The 23561-nt window shown below is 41.9% G+C and overlaps 1 protein-coding gene across 1 annotated transcript in view; it reads left to right on the top strand.

The window, feature by feature from the left end:
* atad2b (ATPase family AAA domain containing 2B) overlaps positions 1 to 23561 on the top strand; it is a 129139-nt gene that overhangs the window by 34738 nt on the left and 70840 nt on the right. The window contains exons 22-24 of the mRNA XM_049590101.1: positions 8 to 167; positions 5353 to 5475; positions 8837 to 8965. Of these exons, the coding sequence (XP_049446058.1) occupies positions 8 to 167; positions 5353 to 5475; positions 8837 to 8965 (412 nt within the window). The remainder of the gene's footprint in view (positions 1 to 7; positions 168 to 5352; positions 5476 to 8836; positions 8966 to 23561) is intronic.

Raw genomic sequence — 23561 nt, 5'->3', positions numbered from 1 at the left:
GTGTCAGGTGTCAGACTACCTGGAGGTTATTCGGCAGCCAATGGACCTGTCCACTGTCATGACCAAGATTGACACTCTCCAGTACCTGACAGTGAAGGACTTCCTGGTGGATATCGATCTCATCTGCAGCAATGCTCTGGAATACAATCCTGACAAGGATCCTGGAGGTGAGGAAGAAAATTACACTGGCACGCACATGAATACACTAATGCACACACATGTATTACACACAGTAGTATTGACCAACCACTTTTGAATGATTTTAAAAACTCTGTATGGAGAGGCGGAAAGCAGGGGCCAAAATGCAGTCTCTGACCTTATCAGCCAACAAAGAGTTAGCTTTGTGTGAGCTATTTTTTAAAAAATATCTGCATTTATATCTGCTTAAAGAGATTAGGCTGAAATGACCAGAGCATGGAAGAGGAAGTCTTAGCTCAGATATCTGCTTGTTACACCAGATCTCCCTGAAATGTTGGCCCTCATCCCCGGAGGCTCTGTTGTCGTCAGACCAAAAGCCAATGGGTTCTGAGACTGAACACATATGAACCTTAAAGGGATAGTTCGGATCTCTCGAAGTGGGGTTGTATGAGGTCAGTGTATCACAGTAGATGTTGGTCGACGTGCAGACAGGAGTACCAACACAGAAGATAAACAACGTACAGCTGTGGACAGGGGCGCAGCAACAAAACGTATTCTAGCACCACAAAAAAATTAATATCAGTGTAAGTTTACACTATATTTAGAACAATTTCACCCCTTTACCGTGCTGTCAGACAACGATTTCTTATGAGTATGTCGCTCTCTCCAAAGTTCTCATTGAGAAAAATGGTGGTCTAACATTGCTGCTGTTGATCTACCGCTGCTTTGATCAGTAAGTTTGTTCCTGTTATTGTTTGATTTTGGCACTGAAAAGAGTTAGTCCTCATTCACAAAAGCCACACGATAAGACAAACAAAGAAATTGATCGCGGCAGCAGTAGACAAACAACTCATATGTTAAGCAAGCTAAAATTACTCTTGTTGTTAATGTTGCTAAGTGGCATAGGTGGGAACTGAGGCTGTTAATGTTGCCCCCATTAACAGCAGTACATTACTAAGCTGCTGTGTCAGTACCCCTGTCTGCTTCTCCAAACTTGGGGTGTGCGGACCAACATCTGCTGTAGGTAATGCACTGACTAGAAATAAGTATCTCATATGACCCCACTTAAAAATACCCAAACAATCCCTTTTAATGTGTGCACACTTGACATGCTTGCAGTCCATCAGACGTGCCATTTGCCAGGTAAAAAATAAAACTATAAATTAAATTTATATCGATCATTGCATCTAAGACTTCAACCAAATGTTGATGGATTCCTTTAATCCCAAACTCAATCCTAAAATGATCTCTACTCTCTGTAACTTCTACAGTACATACTCAATAAAACTTTCCAGTTTTTGTGATGGCGCAAGACAGTCTCTTGATAGTAAGACAGCATTGGACAGTCCAAATAAGTATGACCATGTGTCTGTGTAGTTACTGTTCCATTTGGCTGTCATTGTGCGAGTAAAAAGTAATTAGATTTAACACTTAATGACTTATGAAAAGGGCTTGCGGGCAGTCAAATTACAGAACCTCTAGATTGTTTTCTTCAACTTGGAAATCCAAATGAAATAAAGTGCATACAGCCCCCACCGAAAATAACATTTCCACAGTGTAATTCATGCTCCGTAGCTGAGAAAGGCTGCATATGCATGAAAATTTAATTGTCTCTTGTCTTGCAATTTGAACAGATTTTTACATCACCCTCCTTCCCGTCTCAGCACCTTTTTCCAAAGGCAAATATGGGCTTCATAATGAGTGCTGGAAAACACAAGAACACACATGTACACACACACACACACACACACACACACACACACTCACACACACTCACACACACACATGCACACAAAAAGAGGCCAGTTATTTGCAATAGCTTACAAATAAATTGGATTTGTATTTATTGTTTAAACGGGGTACTTGCCTGCATGATGGGGGGGAAAAGCCCATGTGGAGAAAATATGACACTAGAAGACAGAAGGAATTTACTGGTACCATTCATGTCATTCTAGTTTGTCAGAGAGGATGATGAAATCACGCTCACAATTTTGACAAGGATAAAGAAAACCTGCATGTGTCCCTTGAACTCTCAACTCAAGATATCTTCTGTGACATGCCCGCTCTATGCTAGTTCCATGCAGTTATTCTCATGCAGCACAATTGTTGTGTTTGCCTATTGTATTTGAATATTTCTGTGTACTGTGGTCCTTAAACAGTACTTGAATTGCATAAATTGGGTCTGACTGGAAAGCTGAGACTCTTGTGGATTCAGTGAGCCCAGTTTTATTCATGTGTAATGATGGTAGTCCCCATAGTAGCCATTTCATTGTACTAAGAGCATTTTTTGAAACTTGTCCTCACTGTATAAAATGACCTGTTGTGACCTCTAGGATAATCACAGCCTTGTTAAACTTTACAACCACAAACTAGAGACCTCAGGCATTCAGAGGATCTATGACTTTGATGGGTATATTGACAACAAGGGGGTTTGTTAGCAGCTCCTGGAACAGAATTGTTCGTCATCTAGTCCCAGAAAAATGCAGTTCTTACAGAAATCTCCAAATCCACCAAATTACAGCATGGATTTCTTTTGGTGTTTACAAAAGTCTTGGTGTCTTAATGTGATATTTTGAAGGGGATTTTTGACAATTTTTACCATTCTCAAGGAGGAAGAAAATGTTAGAATTTAGCACCAAATCTTTGGAAAAACAAAATTCAGAAATTGTCGCAGCAATTGTTAGATATAATTGAGCATGGGAAGGGCCATCAAATACTTCCATCATAATGTTCTAAGCCCTCTCACACTCTAAATTTAAAATGTTTGAATAAATGACATACTAAAACACTACTTACTACATATTTATGACCAGAAAAATTTGACACACAGTGCTGAGCCGCATCTCAAATTATTCTTCAGGTTGCCAGCTTTCAGATGATGTAAACGACTTCTGTGGCCTTGTTCAGACTGCCAGCCCAAATCATTTTTTGGCATAATCAGTTTGTATTCAGATTTATTTTAGGAGGTCTGGGCAGCAAAAAAAAAGAGGCATGAAATGCAGTTTTTGTCAATGTGATCCAAACCACATTTGCAGGTTGGTTTGAGTTGGATTTTAAAGTGTCTTTGAACACAACACACAACAATTACATCAAGTCCAGAGTGACGGCAGTGCTGAGCAGATCCATGCTGCAACTAGCAGAGCGATAAGAGGACAACCTGAGGTGAAATGATGGGCCTTTGTTTTTATGCTTCTGCAATGGAAAGTCATGTCACCACTGTCGCTACGTAATTAATGATGCCTGCGTCATTACTACAGCAACCCATGCAGATAGGCTGGTGATGTCTGGACACACAAATCCAGTCTGATTACTTTGAGAGTTTTTCCTTATCTGCTGTGAGGGTCCAAAGGACAGAGGGATGTTGTATGCTGTAAAGCCCTCTGAGGCAAATTGTAATTTGTGATATTGGGCTTTATAAATGAAATTGAAATTGAATTACTTGTAAATAACAGTGTGTTCAGACTGTCTTTAAGATCTGATTTAAGAACCAAATCTGATTTGCCTGCAGGCTGAGCATAACCTGTGTGGCATGTACTGCTGACCTGCTCTCTCCCCCTAAAAATCCCCTATCCCCACTTAATAAAGACAAAATGGGTCTATGATAGGGAGGGGTGCAGCGGAAGAGATTAAAAAATAATAATGAAGGAAAAGTTGCTCGAGAAACGGAGCTCATCGCACAGAAGAAAAAAGTTAATTTCTCCCAGAATCAAATCCTCAAGAGCAATACCATGATGTTAATTGAAAGCTGCATACAGTAGGCCTGCTTCAGACTATTTAATTGATATTACCATTTTAATTCCCGCCTTGTGTATTTAGCTGCTTGGTTCCCTCACACGACACCAATGGGAAGCAATTCTCTGCCAGCCCAAATGAATAAATCATATCTCTGTCTTTGCAGGCGAAGGCCTGGGTCATTTGTTGGAATGCAGGGTCTACAAATGATACACTAAAGGGGAAAAACGCAATTAGGCAGTTTAATAAAGAAGACTAACGAAGCCTCTCACCCAGTGCTTGGCCCAGGGAATATGGCCCAGACCTCGCACAATTATGCTGCTGGGAAAGTTCTACATCAGCTCACAAAGCGCTGGGAAAAAAACCTCATTATCCCTCAGCGGTGTGTTTCTCCTTGTCCTTCGTGCTATCTTCATTGTGCAATCCCTCCTTGTACAACCGTGTTGGCTTCCTTGTCTTTTACCTCCTCACCTTGCTAAATAATTACTTGGTCATGTTAAAAAGGCTGGTATCTCTGTGCCTCTGTCACAAATATGTCTTTGTTGCTTGAGGAAAATGGCAATAACAACCCTTTTACCACGAAGGAACGAGTAGGAAGCAGTGTCTCATGTTCAGCTCTAGATGGGCCGGTTAGGCAAGGCCCATAAGGGTGCTGATGAGCTCTCACGGCATCTCACCTGGCCTTTGCCACCTATTCCACTGACGGGCCCTTATAATGCACTTGCATGTACACACACTTCGACATACTCTGTCAGTGGAAAAGCATGCATGCACACAAATTGCCTCCATCGCAATTAGGCAGCCATCCTCCAATTAGACAAAGGAAGCTGGCAGATTGTGACCCCTCTGCCACTCTCTGCCTGAACTGTTCTCCCTCTGCCTGCTGTAATGAGAGACTGCCTGTTTACAGTGCCTGTGCTTTTAGCCTGCCTCCTCAGCTCTGTCTTTATTTTCCCTCCATGGATGCAGGAGAGGGGGAAAAAGGAGGATTTAATGATGCTGCGGTACATCTAAGGGAAAAGAGGCGTAAGAGTTATGAAGGTGTAAGGAGTGTGAGAGAGAATGCATTTCAGAAAATATTCCTTGTATATGTGCCTGTCTGTGTGTAGCCCCCACCTTTGTCTTAAAGGGCTGAAGTGGTGATATCAAGACTCTGATGCATGTCTGCCTGCTGACGTTTCTCACCAAAGCCAGCTCTATCCTTTTATTCAACCTGTGAGAAAATACTACAATCCCCTTTCTCACAGATACAGTGGAATGGGGTGGGCTGGCTATTGACTTTTTGCCTTACATTTACATACATGATGGGGTGCTGCGGACATGCAACATCATTGTGCAAATTACACGATAGGAGAAAAAGAAACTGCTATCTTAAAAAATGTTATAATGCCATGGCAGAGATTCAAAGGACGTGCACAGGGGACCACTGTTTTTTTATCCTGTGGCACTGATGTCATGTTTCACTGTCTCCTTTGTTCTCAGACAAGGTGATCAGGCACCGAGCATGCAGTTTAAAGGACACAGCCCATGCTATATTTGCGTCCGAGCTGGACCCCGAGTTCGACCGCATGTGTGAAGAGATCAAGGAGGCACGCAGGAAGAGGGGTAAGAAATGTTTCTCAGCCACTGAAATAACACACCAGCTATTGTACTTGTATCTGTGCACTGCTGTACAGGTGAGGGATGACACTATAAAACTTGATCATCTCTGTTAGCATTGAAAAAATTTACAGGCCCAAATGTATCCCTGAAAGGACAATTCATCCTAAAATCAAAAATACATAGTTTTCCTCTTTCATGTAGTGCTTTTATCAGTCTAGATTGTTTTGGTGCATGCTGCTGAGTGTTGGATATACTGGCTGTAGTTATGTCTGCCTTCTCTCCAATATAATGGAAATAGATGGCACTCAGTTTGTGGTTCTCAAAGTGCCAAAAAAATACATTTAAAAAACTCAACAGCAATATCTTTTTCCAGAAATCATGACCTGGTTACTCAAGATAATCCACAGACCTTGTTGTGAGCAGTTTCATGTAGGAAGTATTTTCTTTCTATTGAACTACACCCACCAACCAAATCACCGCACAGAAGGAAGCATGCATCTGCTCATGGTTGAGAGGCTCCTGACAGTGTGAGATGTAAACATTAGCCCCTTTTATTATACTGCCTGTTGACGGCGGGAATGTTGCACCGTTATTCTGCCAACAAAGGTAGAAATACAGAATAGTTGGTACAGAGTTTTCTCGCCTTAAAGCCAGCTGTGGTTCTAATAATGGCGGCAAATTGACTTCTGTGTAAAAAATATAAGCCGGCAGGACAGGAGAAGCATAACGTTTTGTCGATGTGTTATGTGTGTATCCCACCATTGTAAGAATGAAAAAGCAGCTAGCAGCAATTAGCAGCTAACTCAAGGAATAACAGCACTTGAAATTGTTCGCAAATTGGAAAAGCAGTGAGGTCCGGAAGCCCCTTACCCCACAAGCAGAGGACGAGCTCAACCACTATATATCAGGAACGGTAAAATGATTGTTATTGCCATGTTATGCCATTGTTATTGTTTAGAAAGTGCTGGCGGTGTGTTTTTTTTATATGTCCACCGAGGGGTTGATGCTGCTGTGATAGACGTCACACCCATCGTGCTTCTTTTTGCTTCCCGAACGCCAGCATGCTATCTAGAACACATACTAGGGTGGCATTATGTTGCCGTTGTTTGCTTCTGGATTAAAAAAAAAGCAAAGCCAGCGTAATAAAGGCTCTTTGCTGTGGCAGTATTGCGGAATCTCTGAGTAATAAGCACAATTCGTGATATCCCCCTCTGGTGAGCTGTAACGTTAGCTAGCTCAGTGTTGCTACACAAGCTAGCAGTAGATACACACTTCCTTCTGTGTGGTGATTCGGTTGGTGGGTGTGGTTCGGTAGGAAAAAAATAGTTCCTACATGAAACTGTTCACAACAAGGTCTGTGGATTATCTTGAGTAAACAAGTCATGATTTCTGGAAAGAGACATTGCAGTTGAGTTTCTAGATTTTGGCACTTTGAGCACCACAAGCTGAGTGCCCTCCAGCTCACACCAAGACAATCTAAACTGATAGATAGCGCTAAAGATAAGAGGAAAAGTATGTATTTTTGATATCAGGGCGAACTGCCCCTTTAATTAGTACTGTACTACAGCACAGCTTTACAAGATCATTAACCTTAATAACTCCAGTTACTTGATAAATACCTGTAATTTCATCTTCACTGCCCTTTTCATCTAGGGATGCTTGTTTTCAATACATTATTGGAAGAGCAGACTAATATAGCATACTAATAACCATGAACTGAGAGGCATCATTTGTTTATCTAAACAAATAAACATTTTGGAAGAATACTCCCTCACATGAATAATGAGCCCAGTCCATGCTGGCTGTGTAGTTCCCGGCCTGCCCCCTCACCCCCTCTCTCTTTGTTTCTAGAAAGTCTTTGATAGATTATTTCAGAGAATAGAAACCTGCTTTTAGGAAGGGGAAAAAAAATCTGTAGGCTAGCCCGGTCGCACTTGATGGAGCAGTCAGTTTTTAGTGTAGACTATGTGGCGCGGAAAGGAGCGATGCCTGAGGCTTCAGTGTTCCAGACAGTGCCTTCTGTGCTTGCTGTCTGCCTGGCGCTCTGCATCTGTACACTCACCAAACAGCCCCAAGCAGTGCTGAGTGGATTTAGGGTAAATCTGAATTAGGTTTATGCACATAGAAACACACACATATACAGTGTAGTTAAATTCCTGTTGCTCCATACTTAGCCAAGACTGCAGAGTCGGAAAGAAATGAAACCACTACAAAGTTTTTTTTTTTTTCCCTCCGTCTCTTATTGATTGACCATGAAGACATGTCCCTCCCTGCTCTTGATAGTTTTTGAATTCACAGGCATGAGAAAACAAAACCATTCTGCCACATCAGAAGCGGATCTAAGTGCCTCGTGCTTTTCCCCATGAAATATCCTTTATCTTTCAAGGAGATGAGACACTGTCACACATTATTGCCCTTTTTGTTCTGGTCTGTCGTGATTCATTTTTTGGGAATGTTTTAAGGCTCACAAGCGCATTGAGGAAACTACACAAGAGGACCCGGTTTCTCTTTAAAAACATTATCTACAGTATTATGCGCAGCCTTTACCCCCTGAGGGCCTATTGACTTCTGACTTAAGCCACAGAGGTTTGGCTCTTCCGTGTCGAGCGGGAAACTTATCAAAGAGGAAGCAATTTTCAGAAGTCACTCTGTTGCTTTTGATTTCCTCTTTTAGCAACTAAAAGCACAGGATGCTAAATGAATATTGCAGGAGCAGAAGTCAACTGCCTGAGAGGAGGAATACAGCAGTGTAAATATTTCATCTTCCAGTCAAGGTCCTGCTATAAAGCTATCAATTAGCCCAGCGCTGCATGATGCCCATTTGCAGCAGTGTTCAAAACCCGCAGTGCATCTCAGTGGATTTTCTCCCCCCACACCCCACGACAAGATGAAAGGAGCAATGATAAATTTGGCCAAAAAACTTCAATATCACTTGATGTCAGAGTTGAAATGTCTCATTTTCAGGGGCTTGCATGACTCCACACTCCACCTCTGCTTTTCATTCCCGTCACACTCAGCCTCTCAGAGTGAAACATGGAGCCACTGCAAAGGGAAATCATTGTCGTTTTTTTTTGGTCGTAATATTTGCGCTGATGGACATGCGGTTGCACCTTGCTCACCGTGTCGCAACCCCTCGGTCATCCTCGTCTGTCGGATCACATTTTCATCACTGTCTGTCAAAGCACCTTCCTCGTCTTTCAGTGTTTGTACACACATCCACACACACACGAGCACTCTATCTCTCCAGCAGTGTGTTTCAGAAGTGTTTTTCCCATCTCCACACACACACACACACACACACACATATTGCACACACAAAGTCTATTGTCTGTTGACGGTAACTGATCCTCTGTGGGCACCACAGACCTCCAGACTCCAGCTCTGCCGACGCCGCCGACGGGCGCTGTGGCAACCAGAAAGCAGCACACTGCAGGAGAGGAGCAGGCGAGGAGCAGCACTCAGGGCGAGGCCACTGAAAAACAGTGCACCACTAGTGAGTATTCAGACTCCATCCGAAACTTATATAGCTGCTAATCTTTGGAGTGATCATGCATGAGTGTGCCCTCTGTAACCCACACACCCACCTAATAGGAAAAGCTAAGCCTCCCATCCACTTGAAGACTTAAAAGAGTTTTAAAAAGACTAAAGTCTGACACCCTCTAACATCCAAAGACAATGTGAGTTTTTAGTCGCACACTATAGGATTTTGTAATGACTGGGGATCTTGTAAGGTCACAATTTGCATGACTACAACTACCTTTTGAGATTATTTCCCATCATGTTCTGGTGGAAAATATTACGCCAAACTACCTTTTAATGAGTGACATATAAACAGTCTGCAAAAGCATATAACTCCAGAAACACAAGATGAAAGGTGGTGTTTATATACGTCTGTATGTGGTGTGAGATGTTGGTATCAAATAAATGAATGTGTGAGTATCTTGGTGTTATGTAGACAGTATTCTTGTCAATTCGGCATCAATATAATCCCCAAATACAAACTTTACATTTTGGATTTTGTCGTCTCAACGTGTACCAGCCTCCGTTGCCTCAACTGTGCTGTTTTAGTGGGAGGAAACTGGGGGAACGAGTGGCGAACCAGAAACCCTAAGCCAGGCAGCCCACCCAGCCTAAGCTGACCCCCTGCCTGGTTCAAGCACGGGGGATTTTTTTATAATGTATTTTTAAGATGGTAGCCTAGAGTGTAAAGATAAACGCTCTGCTAATGTTCCAATTAACAGCAGTGAAGATGAAATTGACTACACATGAAAGCACTCACACATACATACACAGCACAGAGCCACGAGCCTCTGACATCAGGGCAGCCGCTGTTGCGATAAGGAGTTCGACCCAAGTCAGTGAGGTAACGTTATGCTTGCTGGTGTTAATGTTACCTATTGGCTAACATTAGGCTGTTTGTAACAGTAACATTACTGTTCATGCTTGTACATCAGCAGCTGGCGTTTTGCGCTTACTATGAGTGAGATGACGATAACGTTACTATGAGGAGCCAAAACTCTGCAACACATCATATTACTTACTCCTCTTCATCCTCTGTGGAACATAAGACTGCAGTGAGATCTGTCCATTGTATTTAGTCCTTGCGCCATGCTGTGCCCCTCCTCGTGACGGCTGCATCTTGTCCAGCAGGCACACCAGCTAGCTCTTGGGGGCCCTATGCAAAGTCTTGTTTTGTCCCCCTACTTCAATCACACCAAGGTCCTGTCCCAATACCCACACTTCCCCTAGAAATACCCACTTGCACTTGGTTGTGCCCGTTCACTTTTAGGCTTTTGGTGTCCCAAAAAGAATTGAGGTAGTGGAAGTGGTTTCCAAGTCAGCAACTTCAGCAAGTTTTGGAAAACAATTTGTTACCATACGATCGGACTGTAGGCTATACAAACAACAGATGGTTGGACTAGCGTAAACTCATCAGCAACTCGGTTGAACACAGCGTCAAAATATTTAAACGAATCGACTTACCTGAAGAAATCGATCAGAACTTCTTCTTTCTTCTCCGTTGATTCATCAGATGAAGAAGAATAAATATAGCACACGCCACAACACAAGCACTGGAGCTGGCATTTTCATTGCGTCGCTACTACGTGTGACTTATGCCTGCACGTCAGCCAAGCTGATTTGCATGAAGTGGTGTCCCATTTCTTAGGGAAAGATGTCTACCCTTATATTTCTCACTTCCCTCATCAAGGGTTATCTTGCAAATGAGAGCACTCAATACCAAGTGGCAGATTTAAGGGGTAGAAATGGGACAGGCCCCAAATCTCCATCATATCCAATATGCACACGAGACCAAATGCAAATTTTTAAACATACAAACTTATTTAATTTGACTTAACTGGCTGCCGGCGTGCACCAGGCTGCAGCCAGCCCCCGTCAAAGGATACTTGACACTTTTCTTGGGGTAAACCCTGAGAGCTGTTTCAGAAGATAAGATTTCCAAGTAAAATAAGTGCTGGTTAATGAATTAGATGCTTGCTGACATCAACTCAGACTTTTGCTCTCTTAACAACTCCACTAGTTTTGCCCTGTTTCCCACAGTAAAGAGAACTGAGACTTGTTCATGTTCTTGCGCCTCCCCAGAGTCCCTCTCCATGTTTTCTGTGTACCTGGTTTACTGCTTCCTGTTTGTGCTGGAGAGAGCACAGCTGTAGGTTGTTGACAGTGTCCACATCATCAAACTTAAGTAGTTGCATGAGCCAAAACTAAAAATGTACGGTAATATTAAACACGTTTAATTTTATCTGAATGTCAGTATGAGAAAGTCACTGACTTAAGACGGCACAGTCGTCAGAGTTTTATGACCGCCCCACACCAAATGATCGAGATCATGGGAGCGCCCACAGACCGAGCTAAAACTCATTATTTTATTCCGACATTGGAAATTTGCCTGTGACCGTGAAATAGTTTGAAAAGTCGTCAGGTGTAAAGCTGGCATTGAGTGACAGCAGTGCTGCGTCCACTACACAGTCAGGAAACACACACCGTCAACTTTCTGTCTCTTTGACTTACACACACTCTCAAACTTTGGTTCTCACCTATTTTTCTGTCTCTGACGCAGCAGCAAGCAGCTGGGTTGTACTACAACAGTATACCAGATGTATATGCGATGCCACACACCTGCCTGCTCACACACACACACACACACACACACACACACACACACACACACACACACACACACACACACGTGCATACATTTCTCATCAGTGGAGAAGCATCACAGTGAGTAGCCTCATTAGCGAGGCTGCTCCCTCCCAACCACTCGGAACATGACCACGCCACAGAGCAATTACATGCCCACCTGTGGTAAACGGCAGGTGCCTAAGGGTGAAGGGAAGGCCAGGTATGGGCAGGGGGCAGACTAATGAGGCTGTTACCTGAGCCAATCAGAGGTAAGCAGCTTTTACATGCAATCTGGAGAATGCCCTCTAGATTCCACCTCGACAAATAATGGAAATGATATGATCTTAAAGAGGAGTCTTTAGCAGCTATCATGAGATGTCCAGAATCTAGATAAGTCATAGGAGTATAGAGGTAGGATATGTGGCATGTGTTGTGTAGTGTAGTCAAAAAAATGGTTTATCAAGATATCAATACCGAATATTTGCGCTTTCTCACTCTCTCCTGTTGTTAATGTTTACTACAGTCATTGTGCCGCTCTCTGCTACAAACCAAGAGAAGAAGGAATCGTCCTCATGTTATAGCCTTGTTATATTTGTCCTTTAATATAAATTTTAAATTGCATGCCCTCAGTGTTAATTTTCCCAGAGGTGTCAACAATGGTATCAAATATTGATATTTTTCACTGTGTTGTATTGAAGTCAGAGATTCCAGTATTGTGGAAACACTGGTGTTGTGACATCCTCTCAAGAAAATCACAGAACTCATTTCATTATCTGTGCAAATCACAGTTAATCCCCTTTCTGTGTGATTAGTGGTGTAATTTTGACTTCAAACATGGGGGACACAGTTAGTACAGGCACAAATCCTCCAAAGGGCTGTAGTTTTTCAGATACCCCAACCTGAGGTAGAACAAAACGTAACCATGTTTTTCATAATCATGATTTGTCGCCTTCATGAAGTGGATGGTCTTAACAAAAGTATTTTATACATTAAAAAGAGATGAAATTGATTAATATAGTACAGTACAGCGCACAGTAATACTATTCTGGAGATGGGTTGGTACCTACTTAAACTTGTATGATTTTCCAGCTATTTCTTGGATTACGTTCAGACTTGCACTAAAATCTGCCGTAGAGGTGTCACAATACACCGCTATTGATGATAACTGCACTATTAATGTGCTGAAATCTTGATACCATGTTAATAGTATGCGCATGATGGTATGTAAATAATCCAGAGCCTCTTGAAATATGAATGTAGGGAGGTGGAGAGGGAAACAAAACGAGAACAGGAAGAACCACAAATGATTTAAAGATGAATTTGACTGGCGCCCCATGTACAAGGCTGTTGCTGCAGCGGCCCGGGTTCGACTCCAGCCTGTGGCCCTTTGCTGCATGTCACTCCCTCTGTCTCTGTCCCCCTTCATGTTTAGCTGTCCTGTCAATTAAAGGCAAAAAATGCCACTAAAAATATCTTCAGAAAAATAAATAAAAAAATGTGATATTGTGGGCACCCAATGCGTAAAGCTGGCGTCCAATATAAAAAGGCAGTGTCCTCAATTCCAGTTCGATTCCAGCCTGTGGCCCTTTGCTGCATGTCATCCCCTCTTTCTCTCCCCCCTTTCACTCTCAGTTACTGTTCTGTCAAATACAAGCATAAAAGTATGAAAACAGAAAGAAAAGAAATCTGGATATTGTGATAAGCCCTCCATCAAAGCAATATGAACATCAAAATATTTATTTATTATAAAACTAGAGCCTTGAGGCTTTTAAATACAAAGATGTCAAAGGCAGAAATTTACATTTACATTTACTCAAAGTAATACAGTGTGATGTTATGTTAGTACAGTCGTCACGTTGATAAAGGTGGTGCAGTAAAGCAAAATATGTAAAGTGAGGAGTAAAAATCTTTTTTTTTTTTCATTTTAATATGTAACAAAGTGTGCAAAAGTCATTTTTGAAATATCCTTTATAATTTGGAGATATATCAAAAACAAATTTTCACCCCGTTAAACCCTGTGGTGCTCAAGATTTAACATTTATCTCCACTTACAGTTATTAAACTGGACACTCTGAGCTCCAGTTTTATACATACTGTTAACACTTTTCAAGATTTTGTACAGTTTTTTGAAATTTTGTGAAGTTTTTCCCTGTTTAATTTCTATAACTTATAAGATATAAACACCATTCCAACTCCTATGCCTTCTTTTAATATGTTAGTTTTCAGACCTTAAAATCAGGGGGATTCAATACTGTCATGTCCCCCACATTCCCCCCAGTGAGTTACGCCCCTGTGAGTGACCCAGCTTAATTTTATTTTGAGGCAGGAATGATGATGTGAGATGACATGACATGAATGAATTTATTGGCTGAAGCTGTACGCCTTGATACTTATTACAGTCTGTTTGTTGTAGCCAAAGTTTAGATTCATTTCTGAGTGTCTAGTAGTACAACTGTCCAACACAAGGTGGCGCTTGTCCCTCATGAGAGCGTCCCCATTGGAACACCTGCTGTTTGGGTAAACCATCCCTTCTCCCAGAGAGCTGGTGCCCTCTTGAGAGATGAGGGCCTCTGTTGGCCACCATTAATACTGTAAGACTCTTGTCTCGAGCTCACTACGGTTTATCTTGTTCTGCTAAGCCTGGAAAAAACACAGCTCTATAGCAGGGAGGTGTTATTTAATTAATTGTTTAATTTTCTCCAAATATAATTTAGTCTTCTCCGGGGTGAACTAATGGAGCTTTGATGGAAGACTTTAACGTCAGACCTGATCCAGTAGTTATTCAAAGATTCATATTTTCATGTCAATACATATTATACACAGTTCAGTCTAATGCAGTGCAATGCTACACAATCAGTAACTTCAGTCTAAATTGCCACTGAGCTGATTCAACATCTCTGACACTCTGTCAACAAAAAGTCAACTTGAAAAGATTCAGAAACTTATCATTCACTGCCTTGGTGTTTTATTTTATCATGTTATTGTAACTCACGTCTCGGAGTATTGATTAATTTACTGTGCATTAAGCTGATATAATATCTCACTTATCATATCTGTAATGATGTGAAACTCATAAAAGCAAGGTAAAAAAAGAGTTCATGCTAATATTATTCAACCAATTGATAATTGTGTAACCCAGACAGACCTCTATTCCTCCTTTTAAGGGTGACAGTCAGCAGTCAGGCACGTATTTGCTGCTTTTAGCTGTAGTTTTTATCTGTAAAGCCAAATGTCACAGATGCGGACCACCAATTTAGAAGCTCTTGGGAGAGTCGTTATCAGCCTCCACCAGAGGCTTTAATTAATTAGGCTAACTCAGGTGATTAATTTGTGACATCGGCAGCATGTTCTCACCTGGAGCACCTCAGCAAGGCAGCTATTAGGCTAATTGATCACAGAGTCAGTTGTGCCTGGAGATGTGACACAACATCATAATGAAAGCGCAGTGCATGCGGTGGAGGAGATGCGTCCTCTGTGCCGATGCTGAAGGAATAAACTGTTTGTGGAAATACACCCGCTGCAGCTGGGTCACACCGGGGTCGCTGGCTTTCCCTTCGTCTCCCACGGAAGGTCAGGACACATGAAGGTTAAAGTTATCCCTAGATCATTACCTGCAGGGGGAAGCCTATCTGCAGCTGTTTTGGTATCTGCTTTTTCTATAGGGCTTTTATCTGGGCCACCTCTCCCTCTCTCCCTCCATCCCTCTTTCCCGTCCGCCTAGAGCCGAGAATTGTCTGCGACATTCAGATATAACGGAGAGTGGTAGCAGGAATGAGATGCACTATTTGGAACCGTGGAGAAGGTTTCACGAAAAGCTTTTTGAAGGCTCTGGATATTTCTGAATCAGGTGTTAAAAGCAGTGGCCGTGGATAAGCCCTGTTGTTGAGATCGAGATAGCCAGGGCAGCCGCTGCTGCTGCCGGGTCAATCAGGGAGAGGAAGACGGGAGACCTCTCTGCTGTTAATGCACAAGAAAACTGGAGGAAGGATGTGGTTTCCATTAGCCTGCATGGATAGCCCTGTCATGGTTTCTCCGCTCCCCCTCTCTCATAGCTCTTTCTCGTTCAACCCCCCCTCCCCCTCTCGCCTGTCACTCACTCCCAGGAGGAGCAGAAAACCCCAGGCCCATTACCTGGGCCACAGCCCCGGGTTCATTCATAGTGCATCACCACAAGGATCTGGTTCATATGGAGTGCCTTCCTTTCATTCATAATTAAGTCCTCTCTTTTTCTCGTTCACTCTTGACATTTTTCACAAGCCAAATCAGACAGTCAGAAAACATGTGCTATTGATTGCTTAGCTAAATATCAATGTCAGGTTATTCTCCTGCTTTTCTTAAATATCTTAGTCAGACCTAAGTGGTGTGCTACTTTTTCTCTTTGGTGAAAAAAAAGAAAACCTCACACAGTCTGGTTTTTTTTGGCATGGTTCACCAGTGTTTTTCCACTGCCGATTGACAAGATGGTCCTTATTCAACTGTTGAACTGTTTGCGGAAGAAAAGAATAACGATGCAGGCGCTGCATAATGTGTCCTCTGCGTCACTCAATAGCATGCCCAAGGCAACAGGCACCAGGCTGTATTCATGTAGATGAAACACTGCTGTGTGTTGCCTCTCCCCTGCCTTGCATCTCGCATCACGGTAAACAGACAGCTCCTCTCCCCATTGCCAGTGCCACTTTTACCCCGGGCTGAAGTAGTTACCGCATGAAAGGATGGCCTGGATTTTTTTTTCGTGCTCAGGACAAAGGGACAGCAGGCACACAGCCCTGTGACGTACACGGGGAAATAGGTTAATAGGAGGGCACTTTGTCCGTTTAAGAAACACAAAGCACTGTTGAAGACAATTCTATTAACTTGATTTTCTCATCTTTGCCTCTTCTGTTTATAAGGACGCACTACGCTGACTGAAGGGAGAAGTTTAACCTTGAAGCCAATGTGTTTTGCATACAAGCTGATGTCCGTAATATCTCCCACGTATATGTTTTACTTGCAAGAGCTTCAGAATCAGAATTACTTTATTGATTCCCAAGGGGACATTGGACAACAGTTGCTTTTATTCTGTGTATAAGCATGTTGGATAAGAAATATAAGAAATATGTAGAGAAATGTGTATCCTACTGCAAGTGTGGTGAATATATACCCTATAATCATGAGAAGAATAATGCCCAGTTGAATTTATATTGCGCAAATTACATAGGTTTGCAGCTGAAACCGTGCAGTATTGCACAGTTGAAAATCTAAATGATAAATAAATGATGGGTTATAGCTGCTACTGACGAGTGAACAAACAAGCCAGTACAAACCAGTTGTTGCCACTGTCCCTGTTTTAAAGCTCTACGAGTGTTGGATTTGATGCATTCCAGTTAATTGAGAGTTAAGCAAAATGTGGGCACACAGTTGGCCAGTACGTCATGACTGTACAATCCAAGTGATCTATAAACACCCTCATGTCACCCAATCCCCCTGTGAAGATTTCTGCGCTTGTTTTCTTCCTTTATCTCACATTTTTGTTCCAAATCTGAGAATTGGAAAAGAAAATGTGATAATGAAATTCTGTCCTGCAGTTGATCCTTTCTTGTTTGGCAAATTGATTCAGCGAATGCAAAACAATGTTTTCTTCAAAGCGTTTTTAAATACTGGGGTATGTATGTTTTTGCACTAATATATTCCTGTATTCAAATCAGAGCTCCTATTATATCAGTTATCTTAGAGTGTGTACATGGATATGAATAGCGTGTTTATGATCAGGCTTTTGGAGTATCCTGTTTATGTGTTTGAGCATGTAAACACCATGTGCTGTTTATGAAAAACTCGAACATGATAGCTGGAGTGCTCCTAAAGAAACTGGGATACTGTTGCATGTATCCACCTCATGCTGGTTATTGAGGATCACTGGCTGTCTGCACATGCACAGCTTCAGCCAAGTGGTGCTGAAAGTTTCGAACAGCTCCTAAAGAAACTGGGATACTGTTGCATGTATCCACCTCATGCTGGTTATTGAGGATCACTGGCTGTCTGCACATGCACAGCTTCAGCCAAGTGGTGCTGAAAGTTTCTGGTAATGACCATTGCTAACAACAACCTACTTGCTTTTGGCTTTGTTATATCATTTCCAGCAAGTACCACAATACAAAACGTGTTTTCTTTTTCAAAAGTACAAACGCAAAATGACGGCAATTACTAACCCATCTTTTAAGTGGTTACATCTTGAGTATGAACGTGAGCACACAGCTGATAGGCACGATGGTTTACTTACATGACGTGAGAGAAGTGCATATTTAATGGACTCAGTGTGGACAATGAGAAGCTTGCTTGCTTGCTTGCTGTTAGTACACAGGGCCTTAGGCTTACATGTTCTCAGAGGTAAATCTTTTTACTGGACATGACCGGAGAGATTTAAATATGTCAGACTTCAACAGATTCCACTGGTCAAAAACCAGTTAAAGCTACTCTTATCTTTCTTGCATTTCACACAGCACTTAGAAAAAATTTGAACATCCACAACACCGCCTCCCTCCAAAGTTTTTATCGCTGGTGGAACAGAATTCACTTAAATTTTAGTGTGCCGTCATCTTATTAATAGCATTTTAACCTAAACAAAGAAAAGCGTAAAATTTCGCTATAACAGAAATCCTGAGCATAGTAGCGCTGATCATAAAGCTGCTGTGTTTGAGAGAGAGACAGAGAGGGGAAGAGACGGTGGAAGGTGGACTATTGCACAGTGTTTCTGTAAGTTATTAACTGACTCAGAACGCTACTTTGTCATAAATGACTACCAGTAGTGTAACTACTTTAAGGCATAATGTTATCTAAGTAGGCTAGTAGTGTGTCTGGTTGAGAAAGAGAGGATGCACTAAGAGCAGACAGCTGTTGGCGATCGCAGCAGAGGGACAAGGAATGAACAGTTCAGTTGTCAAATGGTTGTAAATGTGCAGTGTCGTGTTTAATATGTCCTGTTTCTCTCATGTCCCATCGCAGGTTTTTTTTTTGCAAACATCACAGGCACCTGCACAAATAAACAGCAGTAATCCATAACCGGGTTACTGGTATTTGTCATTTATACAAGGAATATGAATAACCCATTTTCTCTGGGCTCATGTACACATCATATCCCAAATATGACCATAACTGTGATAAGCCTCATAAATGGGTTATTCATGTTCATATAAACGCCCTCATGTATTCCACACTTGCACAGACTACAGGTGGTGAATGCCGTCTCTTAGACTGTACTAGTGGCGGACTGCAGAAAACAAAGTGTCTTGCCTGAAACTAAAATGGCGATGCTATTAGTAGTTATTAGAACTGGACACTGATTCTCCCCAAGCTACCTCTCGGCAACCAGGCGGAAACAATCTTAAGTTGCACACTCCGACACCCAGTGGCGCTCACTGATAAAATCCATGCAAAGCATGCAAAGCCCTGAGCGAATAAGCGCTGAGCTTAAGCTGCCATTTTGTGGGCACAGATGCCTCTTGGATCATTGTGGCACCAAGCGTGAAATGAATGTAAAATCATCCATGATGCCTCTTGCTTCCATTTATTGTTTTAGGGTGCAGATGAGCTGACATCAGTGTTAGTGTCTCCGAAGATTCATTCTGTGTCTGTGGGTCTTTTCACTCCCGGCGTATCCCCGTGTATAGTTGTTTCTGCGTAATAAGTGTACACAGTTGACAAGGTTGGGTGGTGATCCTCTTCACAGGATTTTAATGTCGGTTTTTTATTACTGTGCGATGCAGATAACCATATATATATTATGGTAAACAGCTTATACTTCTCCCTGAAACGAATGAGCCCGGAGAGTTGCACTGGGATGATTGAACGCTGCTGCTCATTGCCTCTGTGCACGCCCAATAACTGCAAGCTGTGCTGCCTAAGGATGTTAGAGAGGTGATGGGAGGGGAGAAGACGGGGAGTGAATGAGTGTGGAAGGCTTTGTAAAGCTCAGCCGACTTCATACAGAGTAGAAGTGCCAAAACTTCTGTTGATTGACTGGTGAATCAGATGGCTGGACCTCAAATGACACATTAATTGTTTTGAGATTGTGTTTTCTTTCTAAGAATATCTGTCCATCACAAATTACATTCAGAGGCTTCTGTGGGTGGTAGACAGGTTTAGATTTTCACAAAGGATTGGCTGGCCTGGCGTACCAATTAAAGTGGATCTGGGGCTGTGCTTTTGTATGATAAAAGGCCTGTCTTTTTTTTTTTCTTCTGTTCCTCTCCAACATTAAAGAGCAGCCCGACATCTTAGCATTTAGGTTGTTCTACAGACAGAAAATTATACAAGGCCTCCTGGGCTTTTTACTCTCATTGTTTTTACCATAGTGCAGTCGATGAGTCAATTTCAGTAAACATCAGAAGCTAGTAAACGCCAAGCAGCTTAATGGGGTGTATTCCCTTACTCTGCTTGGTTCTGGTAAATTGTAATTGACTGGAACAATTGCACAAACATGATGCATTAGTGCTTGATTAGTTGGAATGACTTATAGATTTGTTTGTGAGATCCAAATTATCTTTCGGACTTTATGCACTCCTCAAACTCAGCGTGATGGAAAGTGAGCTGGTATCTGTTTCTCATTAACATCTACCTTTTTATAACATGGCCACTTTGGATATTATGGTTTGCATTTGAATGCAGTGATGTTTTGAAGATTTAGTTACTGGTTGTCTGAATTAAGCCATGGATTTATTATTACACCTGGATACCAGACCCCAAGGTGGCGCCTAATCAATGAGAATTGCTCACCTGGTGCATACGCCAAATAAGTTCTAGCTTCCAGGTTTACTTCCAGGGCTCACTGAATGTGCGTAGTTGTGTTCCACAAGTTCATGCCTGGCTCATGGACTTTACGCTGTGATGATGTCAAGAATTGTTCAATACCTTTTTCTCGGCTTGAGGAAAGTTTTACGAATATAAAACCTTTATGGATCGGCAATTCATAATAGAAAAAGTCATAGTATACTGTGTTTGCAGTTTGAGGTGTCCTGTCAACAGTTTTACAGACATCGCTTTTATGGTGGTGGCCTAAGGGAAAAAATGCTTTAATACCTCGCGTGGCCACTGGGAAAGAGAAGCAAGGTTGAGCTGCTTTTCTGGGGTCTGATTTAAATGCACAGGATGTAATTCCTGATACTAGGGGTCTCTCAATCTGTGCAGTAACAAAAGAACGGCTTTGATGATGTGAAGTAGAGTGGGATCATAGAAGTTATTGTCTTCATTGTTAAACTACCATCTAGAAACGTTTCTAGATTTATGTGACAACGGCTGTTGCAGAGGAAAATGTTTCTGATGTGACTCAGGCAGAAATCATGTTCTTGAAATACGTGCATTTATTCATTCGTTTTCCATAACAGCTTATCCTGTTAGGGGTTGCGAGGTTGGGTGAGAGGCGGGGTACATCTTAGGCAGGTCGCCATACATCACAGTGCTGACGCATAGAGACAGACCACCATTCACACTCACATTCACGCATGTGGCCAATTTAGTCACCAATTAACCTACATGTCTTTGGACCATGGGAGGAAGCTGGAGCACCCAGAGGAAACCCACACTGACACGGGTAGAACATCCAAACTCCAGCACCTCCTGTGTTCTGCAAAATAAAATTACTGTTTCTGTCAAAGGAGTTTGGATGCTTTTGTAGAGAGCGACAGAAAAGCAGCAAAATGTACTCTAGCCACCTGAAAAAAAAAGATTCTCTGTCATTTTAAGTGTATACTATATTGAGAATGTTTTCACCACTTTACCTTACCATGACAGCGGATATCATATGTGTATATAGTCTGTTACAGAAGAAGCTGCCAGCCCTTTCTTTTTAGCTTTTGACCATAAATGATTAAGACAACACATAAATAATGTAAATAACTATATCAGCTAAAGTGCAGTTACGTTTACTTTAAATTGCTTCCACGAACGCAGATAAAATATCACATTGGACGAGTTAACTTCAGGGCTCTCTGTCATAGAGTGACCTTTCTGGAAGAAATGTTTTCATATTAACCTAAGCAATGGTCTTTTTCCCAAAACCTCAGGGTTATCTGTCTTCAAGCCCTGAAGGCAAACCACACCAAACAACTATGAAACATTTATCAACAGCATCATTTAACAAAAGTATAAAGTCCAGCTTAATAATAACTGTTCAAGGTTCATGGACAAAACGGTTGTTTCTTGCTAGTTACTCTTAATTGGCTTAAACACGTTTACATTGCATAAATTAGCCTCGAAGCTAGCAGACATTTCCTCTCATGGCTTAACACATGACATCTATTATTTATGCTTTTTCTTAATCACAGTTGGTTTAAGTCACTGCATTAGCGGAGTGAAATGACTGGCCAGGCAGGTATGTTGTGTCTTCTCTCATAATGGCACTGTGTACATACGGCATGTGCTTTGTCTGTTGACCCATTCATTCATTCATTCATCTTCTAACTGCTTCATCCTCTTGAGGGTCGCGGGGGGGCTGGAGCCTATCCCAGCTGACAACGGGCGAGAGGCAGGGTACACCCTGGACAGGTCGCCAGACTATCGCAGGGCTGACACATAGAGACAAACAACCATTCACGCTCACATTCACACCTACGGACAATTTAGAGTCACCAATTAACCTAGTCCCCAAACATGCAAACTCCGCACAGAAGGGCTCCCACGCCCGGGATCGAACCGGCAACCCTCTTGCTGTGAGGCGAGAGTGCTAACCACCACACCACCGTGCCGCCCCCTGTTGACCCATATTTTATGTAAAAATCGAAAATACTTCCACACTGCTCATTTATTCCCAAGAACATAACGTTATCCTTGCCATCTTTCTCTTGACTGCTTGCTATCTGCCTGCTGCTATTTGACGGTAACACAGAATTTCAAAATAAAGGCATATTCCAGAGATGATCGAGGTTTTCACTTTGCATCAATGATATTGGACCGTTGACCATTAAATTGGTCTCAGTCCAGATTGATGGATTGTTACACCCCTACATGCTGCCACTGGTTAGTTTGTTTGTGTTATTGTGTGACTTTGTCTAATTCAGATGAACCCTTTAAAACACCAGTCACACAATTCATTTTTGAAATTTCTAAAATAAAAAAAGATGTTTTTGACAAGGACAATGAAACAAAACAAGTTATAACACAGAACAAGCAAAACAAATGTTCAATGTCGCCTCTTTTTTAAACAGAAAGCACAGACAACTTCCTATCAAACAAAACAAGGGGGAGTATAACAGAACTAAATCCTCAAAGGCAGTCGTTTCCCCCCCTAAAATTATCCAAGGACACAATTCAATTTACAGTAACTCAATGGTATTGTAATATTATAACGTCACCATATGCCTTAGCTCAGTGTCTGGCATTACCGACTTGTCATAGCAGCACATTACATTTGAACAGTATTTAGACAGTTGGTATGCATGGTTGTATGTAAGTGTATGATGAGTGTAAGGTGCTGCTGGATTACTATATAGAGTTAAATTCTGGGACATCTATGAATTTTAGTGACGTATCGTCTGATGTTTCTCTGGAAGTTAGAGCAACTTAGTGGGTTAAAGGGGATATGATGACGTTCACAGGCGACCAAATGAAACTCTCTGGGTTTGAACACCATTGGAAACATCTGGAATAATGTTAGAACACAACTCCACAAAGTATATAACACAGGTTCAGTCATTTTTAGACATTTTAATGTAGAACAGTTATGTATCTTAAAATATATTAACCCCCCCATACCCTGGGAATGCCATGAGACATCACCCCTACATCTATTCCATTTTTTATGTGTGTACTTGCTTTATAAATATTCAGTGGGGTAGTTTTGGTGCTTTGGTTTTGGTGGTTATTGCTACTGATACATCTTCTTTCCCAGAATAATGGATAAGCTAATGTCTACATGTTCTGTGGTGGCGATTAAGTCTCCTAAACACAAACTCAACCATCCATGCTGGTGTCTCAGG

Source organism: Epinephelus fuscoguttatus, linkage group LG11 (genome assembly GCF_011397635.1).
Source record: "Epinephelus fuscoguttatus linkage group LG11, E.fuscoguttatus.final_Chr_v1".
Lineage (NCBI taxonomy): Eukaryota > Metazoa > Chordata > Actinopteri > Perciformes > Serranidae > Epinephelus > Epinephelus fuscoguttatus.
Note: the sequence above shows the minus strand (reverse complement) of the source record. Positions and strands in the feature narration are given on the sequence as shown.